Source organism: Athene cunicularia (assembly GCF_003259725.1).
Source record: "Athene cunicularia isolate RWA chromosome 21 unlocalized genomic scaffold, athCun1 chr21_part1, whole genome shotgun sequence".
NCBI lineage: Eukaryota > Metazoa > Chordata > Aves > Strigiformes > Strigidae > Athene > Athene cunicularia.
In genome coordinates this window covers 8,850,296-8,862,286 of record NW_020799127.1, presented here as the reverse complement: position 1 = coordinate 8,862,286, position 11,991 = coordinate 8,850,296, and the positions used below count along the sequence as shown (strand labels likewise).

At 52.6% G+C, this 11,991-nt stretch overlaps 1 protein-coding gene across 6 annotated transcripts in view; it reads right to left on the bottom strand.

The window, feature by feature from the left end:
- CAMTA1 (calmodulin binding transcription activator 1) overlaps positions 1-11,991 on the bottom strand; it is a 283,392-nt gene that overhangs the window by 119,741 nt on the left and 151,660 nt on the right. For all 6 annotated transcript variants that reach the window (XM_026862593.1, XM_026862589.1, XM_026862588.1 and 3 more), the window contains exon 5: positions 3,193-3,264. In XM_026862593.1, the coding sequence (XP_026718394.1) occupies positions 3,193-3,264 (72 nt within the window). The remainder of the gene's footprint in view (positions 1-3,192; positions 3,265-11,991) is intronic.

Genomic DNA, 11,991 nt, shown 5'->3' with positions numbered 1-11,991 from the left:
AAAAAAAAAAAAAAGTGCCACTGAAGAGTCATCCCCAGCGCACCCTGAAGAGGTCATTGGCATCCTCAGCCCTATCTTTTCCTCTGCCTGTCGCTCCCAGCACAATCTTATCTTTTCAGAAATCAGACACTTTGATGGGTCTGCAGGGAGAAGCCACGTTGCGTCAGTCACAAATGACAATGCAAAGTTGTTCAAGAAATGGGACGCGCCGTGTAATTAATGGCTGCAGCACAGCACGAAGGCACGGGAGAGACGGCCAGTCTCCGCGGCTTGTTTGAGTCTTGGCCTTTACGCTGCAAACGCCAGTCAGAAAAGATCAAGAACAACTACATGGGGATTTTTAATCAATATCTAACCTGACAATAGGATTTGGAGGAAGATCAGCCCATAAAACACAGGCAGCACCACAGACTAATTGTATTTACTTCCTATTGACCAGGGACTCGCAGGCAGAGCACTCCACGGCCCAGGAAGGTTCGACACGTCTCTCTCAGAAAAGTGAGTCACCCATTTGCCTTGTGAGCTAAAAGCCGAACGTTTCGCTGGAGGTTGAGGTTAAACCCTGCCCTGGCTGTACCTGTTTTGGAACATCAGACTCATTTACTGGGTGGTGGTGAAGTGGAAGACTCTGAAGTAGATGCACAAAATACCTTCTCCCTCCCTCCTGTCTCACTCCCCCTAAATTCACGGTGGAGCTGAACAGAAACATTGTGCAGACGTTAGAAAAGTGTCTTCTATTCTTGGCCAGCACTTTTCTCTCCGGCTGCATAACCTTGAGCGCATGATTGAAGGATGCCCATTTATGCCTGGGAGATGCTGTCACGAATCACAGACCCCCATTCCTCCCACAGCAAAGGCACAACGTGTCCTTGTTTCTGAACACCACTGTACCACATCCACAACCAGATGTCCTGCAACACGCATTATAAATAGTCCCGTAGGAAACGTGCCTCCCATCCCCTCATCTCAATCCAAGGCAATTATCAGAGCGAAGAAGATGCCTGAACGTCGGCAGGCGCCCTGCGAACGCCGGCGAGCCAGACCTCAGGGTACGGCTGTGAAGCTCCGATGGTGCTGCAGTGCCGCTCCTCAGCCAGCAGCTTGCTAACTGTACAACGGCCAAGGCCAGCAGTTCTTCTGGGTAGCACACCACAAAAAAAATTACAAAGCTTGCGATGAAAGAGGGGTGATCTGCAAGGGGAGGCAAGCAAGGGCTGGCCAGCCCGCAACAGAGCAGGATCTGGGGCTGCCCACAGTCGGGGAGGACTCGGGCTACAGGGGCATGGGTAACGGGCCAAAACCATGAGAAAGTTATTGACGGAAGGATGGGCAAAGCTAGAAAACACTCTCTGAAGGTAACGAAGAAACCTTTGCGGTTTGGGAGTGAGCCTCCCTAAAGGTCACCGTCCAATTTTAGGCTGGAGCTCTGCAGTTTGGTTTTGCGTCATCCCTTCCTCTTGGGATTTAATAGGAAGGGCTCTGCTGCCTGCCCTGAATTTCTTCAGAAACGGGGGCCTGCCTTAACATTTTCAGTTTATGTGAAAACATTTCATGAGCCGAGCTGCCCTTCAGGGACCCTGGGAACCTCCCGGCACCTGTGGTGACTGTGCCCGGCTGAGGGCTGCTGCTGGGGGGCCCAGCGGCCCCTTTCACCCCGCAGCACCGGCACCTCCCCGAGCAGCGGCTGGAGGATCCTTCCACCACGCCCCGGCCCCTGCTCCTGCGCAGCCAAGACCTGGGGGACCGCCCGGTCCCCTCTGCTTCACAGGGACACCCGGGGCAGGCGCTGGCTTGGGGAGCACCGCAGTTACCCAGAGGGAATTCAGAGTCTCCTTCGAATTCTGGTGCCGCACCACGCACCACGGGCACCGGCAGGCGGACGCTGAACAGCCCAGAGCAGCTGTTCAGGGCCGTACGGTCAGAGGTTGTGCTCGGTTCCATGCACTGAACCGAGAACATGTGATGGCCTCTTCGGGCCCACCTACACCCCGCACCCCCTCTTCTCGCTGCATCCAACCGCAGACGCGGGTCAGGGCCTCGAGGGGCTGCGGGGAAAAGCACAACACGTCTGCAGGGTCGGGGCGGTCGCGCTGCGTTTTCAGGGGAGTCGCAGCTTTCCTCCGTGGAGGGGAAATGCTGCTTGCACCGCTGCAGCGAAGTGTTTTCCCCTTACAGGTGGCATTTACATGCAGAGGATGCAAACAGAGCTGAGACACACAAGAACCTCACAGAGGACAGTGACATTTTGTGCACGTTCCCTTTGATCGCGTCCACGGCGTGAGCACCGTCCCCTGCGGGTCGTGGGGCATCTTTCATGCAGCAGTGACAGCAACAGCGTCTTCTGTTTTAATATGGAAGCACAATTGCAAAACCAGGGGGAAAAGGGGATTATTTTCCATTTGCTTCTTGAAACAGATGTCACCTTCCTCAGACCTGTTTGTTTTCAGGACTGCGGGGGTTTAATCTTTAAAACAATACTATTATTACAATATGTGTCAAATGCTGCTTTCTAACAAAAGAAAACAAATTGCTTCCACTTTGTAAGCAACGTTAACCAGTCAGTAATACAAGCAGCTCCACAAACATCGGGTTAGCACCGCGGTCCAGCGAACACCCACCATGGGCAAACTCCCACGTGTGAACCTGAGACCCCCACCGCAGCCCACGGAGCCCTGGGGGGACCAGGCCACTACCCAAGCCCTGAGAAATAGGAGGAGACTCCACTCGACTCCTCCGGGGGATTCCCTGTGCCCACAGCCACCAGAAGAAAAATCACCCAAAAAACTCCCTCGAGACTGAACTCCCACTGGAGGAGAGCAGCTCCGCTGCCAGGCTGGCCACAGGGCTCACCCCAAATTCAAACACAGCCGCGGGGCTCCTTTCTCTCCCACGCCATCGTGTGTCAGTACAGCAGCCGCCTGCCTCAGAACGGAAAAACACAACTGGAAACCTTAAAAAAGTCTCCCTTGAGCTGACTCTCTGCTTAGGGAACATCTGAGCTGGCATCAGCTCTCTATTTTTGCTAGAGAAAATATATCATAGCTCTGCCAGAGACGTACAACTCAGAAAATCCCCATCGCTTCAGACAAACAAAATCCCCGCGAACGGCGACGAGACACGGGCCCACCGAGCTGCCTGGCAGCACCCAGACACAACCGGATCACCCCAGGAGAGAGGAACTTGTCGTCCTACCTGCAGAAGCCAGTAGCACCTTCTGTGAAACGTGGGGATGATGGAGGAATGGACGTAGCAGCCGTACAAGCACTAGGACAGAGAAAGAGAGAAAGCAGAGCGGGGTTAGCGAAGGAATCCATCACCGGGGCGGCTGCGCGCCGCCCGCCGCCGCAGGGTTTGTTCTGACGTCGCGCCGGGGCCGGTAACACGCGACGCCAGGTTACAGCACCCCGAGGTTTTTATTAAAGGCGGCCCCAGGTTACAGAACCGCGGCGCCAGCAGCCCGCCGCGCCGGGACGCTCGCTCACAGCAAACGGAGCGTCCCGGGGCCCGGCTCCCCGACACGCAGCGGGGAGGTGGGCTTGCTTGGGTGCTTCTCATCTATGCTTCAGCAGGTTTTTACTGTTTAAAAAACACAACACACAACACAAACATCTCTTTTCCCGTGGTTTATCTCCTGGGTACGTAAACAGAAAATTCAGCGTTCATAAACTGAAAAAAATGGCTGTCAGGTATTTTATACAGCACAATGCTGAAATACAGTTGCTTTTTTTCCTTCTCTTTTAAAATGAACTCTGCTTTGCTGATTAACTGAAATCAGTAAGGCTCAGGAATTCTTCCTGCAGGGAAAAAAAAATTAAATTTCCAGTATGTTAAAACTTTTCAACACCGCTGTCAGTTGGAAGCTAAGCCCAGCGCAAACCAAACACACAAAACTGGTTTTAATTTAAAAGATCCCGGTACAATTCCTGTCCACAAGATTTGTTTATTATTAAGAAAGCAATATTATTTTCTGACTCTGTTGGCTTTCAATATAGTGCACATGGGGGATGGGTGTGCGTGTAATGATATATTCTCCCATATCAAAGGTGATTAGTTTTCCTTAAATGCGAGATTGCAACAGCCCAGCAATCTGCTCGCAGCTTTCCTCAGATATTTCCCCTGGAAGATCATGGGCCACACATATTTTAGGAGCACCAATATTCTGCCATTACAGAAGGAAAAAATAAGTAAACCCAACTGCAGGGGATTTTTAATGGGAATTTCTGTCTTTGTTTTACTCCAGCAACTCCATGGATTACAATGACTCTCACGACTAACGCGCTCTTCGCTCGCTGCCATCATGGCCCCAGCCGTGCCCAACACGTGTTTCTGCAGATGTCTCGGCGCCAGCGGCGATGCCGAGGTCGACGTGTGGCATCGGGGCTTTACCAGCGCTGGGGGTGCCCCGGTGACGCCGTTATCCCGCCTGCGCGGGCACCGGCCACTCAGCGCCAACACGAAGGGGCTGGTAGATCTTCGTTTATAATCCTTCTGCCTGGGAGGCGCCTCACGAGCTCTGAGAACACGCGGCGAGCAGCCAGCTCGCCAGCCCCGGCAGCGCCAGCGTGGCCCATGATGGAGCGAGCGTGCAGGTGTGTCGGACGTGGCGCGTAGCACGCGGGGCGGCCGGCGGCAGCGCCTCCTCCCCGAGATCACCACTCACAAGGTCGGCCTGAATTAAAATGGATTTAAGGCCTGCTGGCTGCTATCACTGAGTTATTTTTAAAATATGAATGACAAAGATTAATAATATTTTTAAATGTGTCAAGGGTACATTCCTCACGCGAAAAAAGCAGGGAGAAAAAAATAGAGGGGGGGGAAAAACCTGCAGAAAATAATCCCAAGAAAAGCTTAACATTTAAATCCTACCATTCAGCCTGGGGAAAAGCAGATGCTGTTTGTTTCAGATAATCCCTGACAGCGACTCCTGGCTGCGCGGCACCAGGGGCTGCATTAAACCATCTTTAACGCGCGGCACCGCTCATCCAGAGCGGGTCCCCCCGCCCCGGAGAGCAGCGCGGGAGCTGCAGCATCTCCCAGTCCGACCAGCGCCCCAGCAAGGACGGGGAGGCTGGGCCGGAGCTCGCTGCTGGAGAAGCCTCTGCGGCAGCAGGGAACGGCCACGGCGCCTCATGGGCCTAAACAAGAGAGACCAGCACCCCCATGGCGCTTCACACCCCGCGGTGCTGCGAGGCCGATGGAAACTTCACCGTGGTTAAAACAAAAAATAGCTCCCTGTAGCTCGCTGCACTGAGCAGGTAGGAAATCTGCTTTCTACCTCCAGCTCTGTCTCACACACAATTCTAGCGGTGCCAGCAACGAGTTACATAAGAGCACGCAGAGCAGGTTTCCAACATTCCAGCGAACCACTAAGAAAACCCTACAATTCAAAGAATTTACAAAGCACCCAGAATACAGAAGTGACTTTTGAAATCTTCCTCTTCTTGCCCCCCTGCCACGTGGCACAACACGGGGATCTGGTTCTGGGTTGATGTTTTGGGGCTGGATGTTCTAACTTGGGCAGCCGGGGTGAGGGACACCCACGCGTAAGCGACCCCCGTCGGCGAGCCAGCGGACGGCTCGGGGGCACCGAGGTCCCGTGGCTGCGGTGGGAGAAACACCCCGGGACCCAGTTCTGGAGTTAAGACAAAATGAGTGATGGCGGCAATAAAAACTACATTAACTTTTTGGATAAAAAAGGCAGAAAAAAATGTTAAAGATATAAATAGAAACCTCAGAAATCTGAGCTCCGCTGTTTTGGAGGATGTTCAAGGTTAATGAGTTAAGCGCTGTTAGATGGCACAAAATCTCAGGTTTGATGGCGCGGTGCGGGCGGGTTTACAGGGACAGACGTGATCTTCCTGCGCTCGGCTCTGCTGACCCCCGTCCCCGACAGGGCAGCGACCGACCCCTCGGCGGGTCGGGGCCGAGCGCCCGGGCAGTGGCGGCTGCTCGATGTCCAACGCGGCAACTAATTACCTGAACGGAATTACCCCCCTGGCTGGCCTTAGGAGACAGGTAACCAGGGCACGCCTGGTGCCTGTGGCTAGAGGAGTCTTTAAAATGAATTCTTGCTCAAACAGGCAACAGGGTTTCATTAGATGGGTTTTCTTTCTTTTTTTTTTTTTATCAGGGAGGTAAAAAATGAGGAGGCCTGTGTGTCTGTGGCTATATTAATGCCAGGCTGGGCGCGCAGCCAACGCATTAAGTGAAATCGAATTCCTGAAACCAGCTTTAATCAGCAGATTTTTAAGGTTAGAATGACTCTCTCCTCTGGAAGGCTTGCCAAGGTTAATTCTGTCCTGAGCAGGCTGAATTAATGGACTGGACAGGGGAGAACATTTTTTTTCATGATTCTCTTTTAAGTTTACAAAATCTCCAGGAGAAAAGAAATGGCACTTCTGAACCGTCTGAGGAGAAACGCCACTTCAGCAGCTTATCGATTCCCGCTTTGAGAACCAAGGCCGAGAGGCGAGTGGCCATCACCTCCCGCCGGCACCCACCGGTCCCTGGAGCTGCCCCGCGCGGCACCGGCCGGGGGGACGCGGGCTCGCTGCCGTCGCCGTGGGATGGCTCCGGGGATGCCCACGGAGGGACAGGGATGCCCACGGTGGCAGTGCGGCCGCCCTTCGGGGAGGGACCTGCTCGTCCCTGCAGTCCTGCGGCGTGTCGAGCCGGAGCCTGCGTGGACATTGTCGTCGGGTCCCACGGCGGTGGGGGATCCCCCGCGCCGATAAACCAGCTGAGAGCGGCGACCCCGCAGCTCCCCCGAATGCAACATCCATTCCTGCCTCCAGAACTCGCAGCTATAAGCCCCTTCTTTGCAGCCCCCGGAGAGCCAGGCCTGCCAGCTCCACTTCATCTGGCACCTTTTTAAAATCGACGGATAATTAAAGAGAAAAGGGCCTTCTCTGGGCAGAGGGGGAGAGCTGCAATTACAGCTGCCTACCCTGCCATTTATATGCAGTCCACATCTTGCATTATCAAACTTTGGAAAACCGGAGGGGGAAAAAAAAATCAAAGTATTAGTGGATTTTTTTTTACCCTGAGCTCCTTAAAGTGATTGTGGCTTATTTAAAAATAATACAGTAATGCTGAGGTGTTCTTCCTTAACAAGAACACCTTGGGAATGGAAATAGGAAAGCAAGAGAATCAAAAATTCAAGAGAGGGTTGGACAGGCTTTGAAATTCGTCTCCCCAGTGAGTTACACTAGTGGATACTTAAAAAAAAATAAAAACCACCTAGATTTTGTTCAGATTTTCACACTGAATTCCCAATTCCCTTAATAAGAAGCTAAATCAATCTTTAGAGAACAAATCACGTAAGACCTGTGGCTCTAAATTATTAAAATATACTGGAGTAATTTTATGGTGTAAGGTTCAACCTCCAGCTCCGGAGCAGCCTGCAGACCTCACGCCACTTCTGGGGGAAGAGGGACGGTGCCCTGGGACCACGGGGCACCCTCCTGCCACACTGCCTCTCCCGAGCAGCAAACCCCGAGGTGTCTGTCCCCTTCCTCCCCAGGGGCAGCTGTGTCAGCGTCCCCCCCTCCCTGACAGCTAGTTTTTCTGATCCAACTTGTTTCTTTTGGAGAGGGAGGAATGAACCTGCCGGGACAGGGCATGTGATCCCTGCTCAAACCCTAACAGCTCGGGATTTGCACTGAAATCCCTGGACAATCTTTTCAAACGAACATGCTCATGGCAAGAGCAGTAAAGAATACCCCAAATAATGGAATCTGACTCCCAGAGAAGTGAAACCAAAACATGGTTTAAAAAGGGAAAAAAAAAAAAACAGGAAATCATCAAGAGTGGATGTGCAATTTCTCACGAAAAGGCTCCTGAACCAGGAGAAGGCACCTGCTCACAGGCGCTGCCCCCCGTTCACACAGACAGCACCGCCACCCCACTCCTCTCACCAGCCTTTCCACACCCCAGCACCGGCACTATCCAATCTTCCTGAAAGCAGTTTCTCTGGATTTCATACAAATCACGATCTGAGAAGTTTGTTAGCTGTTTGTAGTAACACATTTGTTTTACATGTAGGAGCCATTTTCCGCCTGTGTCTGTAACAAGTGCCCACAAAATTCTCTGTTGACCTTCTCCGACAGTTGGAACAGCAAGGCAACGGAAAGCCTCGAGTCTCTAATGTGAGCTGCCTCTTGGCCACCAAATTAGCAGCCGTCGGGGAAAACCCTCAAATTTTCTGTGTGTCACCTCTCTTTTCAAACAGACCTGAAGTGAGAGCCCTCTGAGATCGGGTTATCTTGTAGCAGATGGTCCTTCCTTCAGGACAGGGATGCTAAAGCCACGGACACGTTCCAGATCCATTTAAACATCAGATTAGGCTCGCCCCTGTCAGCTGCAGGAGCTGGGAGACAGCAGCAGCTCCCGCCTGCTCCATTAATCAAAATTCAGCGAGAAAAGCCAACGTGCTGCTATAAAACCCCCTGACTCGATGCCAAAACCACGCACGGGGAACCTAGTGCCATCAATCTTCCCTCTCCTCCCCCGGCAGTGAGATGCAGCTGGGGAGGAGGGAGCAACGACGGGGGCTTGGCCAACTGAGGGGAAAAGCAGGTTTTTGACAACTCTCGTAGGACAAAGTAATGCACAGTGACACCAAGTTCATGGAATCACAGAATCCCAGACTGGTTTGGGTTGGGAGGGACCTTAAAGCCCATCCAGTCCCACCCCTGCCCCAGGCAGGGCCACCTTCTCCCAGCCCAGGTTGCCCAAAGCCCCGTCCAACCCGGCCTTGAACCCTTCCAGGGAGGGGGCAGCCACAGCTGCTCTGGGCAGCCTGTGCCAGGGCCTCACCCCCCTCACAGGGGAGAGTTTCTGCCTTAGATCTGATCTAAATCTCCCCTCTGTCAGTTTAAACCCGTTACCCCTTGTCCTACCCTTACCCCCTGATCCAGAGTCCCTCCCCCTGTTCCTGCAGCCCCTTTCAGCCCTGGGGGGCTGCTCTAAGGTCTCCCCGGAGCCTTCTCTCCTCCAGCTGAACCCCCCAACTCTCAGCCTGTCCTCACAGGGAGTGCTCCAGCCCCCCAGCATCTCCGTGGCCGCCTCTGGCCCCGCTCAAGCAGGGTTATTAATGCATTTATTAACATCAACAAAACTTAAGCACTTGCTTATTGCTTGCTGGTTTGGGCAAGGAGTCCCCGTGTCCTGACAACAGATCTCAGAAACCGTCTTAAAATTTCTACCCGGTTGCAAAATCCCGGAGAACTTGACCCTTCATTTCTGGGCTGCAGCTGGCGCGGCTGCAGCATCACTGTGTACCTCTGCCGCACTGGGGCACTGGCTGCTGCTCAAACATTCAGCCTGGTGCAAGAATTTTGGTTTCAATCCCATTGGCTCCTTTTCTGATGTGTTTCAAACCCCCCGATGCCCTTGATGCTGGTAGCAGTTATACCTCGATAAGGGTTTCTGGCCTGAGCCCAGGGATCTCGTTTGATGGCTAATGAAGGGAGGAGAGGTTACCAGAGGCAGGCTCTACTCGATGCAGGACCTTGTCACTCCTGGTAGCTTTTGTGACCAAATATTGTTCTGTTTACCTCAGGACTTGTTAGAAAGCAATTTTTGAAGTGTTCAATATTTAATGAAATATTTAAATGTTTAATGGGTTCTTTTTCAAGCGCTGTTTCCCTTTGTGGTCCTGAAGTCACTGCAAGGATTGCAGGCTTTAACTTCCTTACTGTCAGAAATGATTCTTTCAACGACATTGGCTAATTGGCAGAAACGTGCCTGTATGGGTATCTGCGGTGACCCAAACTCTAAAATTTATATTTTATGCCTGCAATCCTACGCTGTATGCGTGACAGATGTCCCTGCACCCCCCCAATCTGATCCTCAGCCTTTCCTTTACCCTAGTCCCACCACACAGCCTGTGGCACTTCTCGCTCAGACCCCTGCGAGCGCCTCCCGTCTCGGCTCGCTGCGCCGCGTCTTCCCTCCATGCAGGAAGGAGAGCAGGACCCAGAAAGTCATGTGTTTGAGCTGCTTCCCTTGATTTCTCCAGTGAGCACTATTTCCCTTAGACTAGTCCTTAGACTCTCTAGGTATCACGCTGATGCAGGAAAGAGACACGCTAGACTGGGTTACCTGTCTGAAGGACAGCGACATTTCCTCTTGTAACACTTGTGCTATTTCTCCCAGAAAACCCAGATCCGGGAATTTGCGGCGCTGCCATCGCTGAGGTTTGCCGCAGGGAGAGGTGCCACGTTGGAGAGGAAGAGGACGGGCACTTGGTGGCTCTGTCTCAGCCTTCTCCCACCCTCCCATTAACGGCGTGCGGCCGCTCTCCCGCAGGAGGGGGCTCAGAGCAGAGCCACGTGGAGAAATTCGCCTTCCCACGGCAGCAAGAAGCATGTTGGCTTCCTGACCTTCCACCAAGGCTAGAACAACGCCGCAGCAGGCTGAACTCTTCACTTTTTATACTGGTAATTATTTTAATAAGCATTCTCGAAATATTTATGAAAAGCAATGCATGAGGCCAGTTCAACAAGAAGCGGCGGGTTTGATGTCAGCACGCTCTGCAGAACGCCGCCCGCGGCTCTGCGGCTGGAGGAACCACTTGCAGCCACCTCCTCACCCGGAGGTGAAGCTCCAGCCCTGCTGCGGTTGGGGGGAATTCTGCCCTCGGCTGCAACGTGAAGAGGGTTTCAACATCTTTCCTAAGTCGCCTAAACCACACCCTGCACTAAGTCACGGCATGAAAAGCACAAGGCGATGTTTCTCCAAAAAGTGAACATTAGACGGTGTCTCTGCAAGCTCAAAACTTGATATGAGTTTTCTGGTATTTGCGATGCTGTCAAGTGCAAGACAATTCAAAAGGAACTGCCCACACTAGTCCGCTACTTTATTGCTGAAATTGGTATTAGCCACACTCTTACAATTGGGTTATCCTTGAGTTTTGACTACAACTAACCTCATAAAATCTCTCATGAATTCCACAGGAAGCAAAATCCACAGCCTGGTCCTGCTGTGGGATCATTGGTATGCAGCCCTGCACACCCACCTGCAGTAGCTGCCTGTTCATAAATGCATATTTCTTTATTAATATGGGGATACTTTAATCTCAGTCTAATTTTACCTTTAGGGAAGCTATATCCCGAGGCTACCAGGAGCTAAAACCCTCCAGATGCAGCGGTGTAATTTGTATTCAAAGCAGCGGGTCTATCTGTCAACATGTTTGTCTCCCCTATCTGCCAACTCTTATTTATAATCCCATTCAGATTAATGAATGACAGTAGTTCTCATCACAAGAAATCTGATTAATCAATTTAAGTGCTTAATCACCCTGGCCTGGGTGAGAACTGTACAGGAGGGATGCTGCCTGGAGAGGGACAAAGTTGTGAGACACAGGAGGAAAATGTCGCGGCTTTCCCTCGGGAACGATTGAGGCGGGGAGCGCGCACGGGATCCTCGGCGGGACGACGGCTCTCCGGGAGCTGGCAGCTTCCTTAGGGCCGGCAGCCACAGCCAATTAGTCACAAAACACCCTTCTCAAACCACCTCCTGAACGGACACAAAAGGCTTCACACTGCTCACCTCATTCCCCGCTACCCGTGTTCCTCACCACCAAACCCCAAATCCCTGCACCGTCAGAAAACCCCAGAGGGGCTGCTGGGATGACCCTGCAGTGTCCTGCTCTGAACCAGCGCCTGCCCAGCACCTTCCTGTGCCACAAAGACCCCCGGCGACCGCCAGCTTGAGTATTCGGGAATCATCTCCAGGGTGTTCTGGAGACCCGAGAGATGTTTCAGATGGGGGGCAAGAGCAAGGCTGAGTCCAAATCACTGATCTCCAGGAGGATTATCTAGGAGAGAGGCTGGGCAGTGTGAGCACTGCTCTGACACCGCTCTTGTGGACGCGCTGAACGACATCATAAACCCCCCACAATGTATAAACCAGCTGCATCTCAGGAATAACATCCTCTCTCCCATGAAGAAGAAGCTTAGGTAGAAGCACCACTCTGCTGGCAGACAT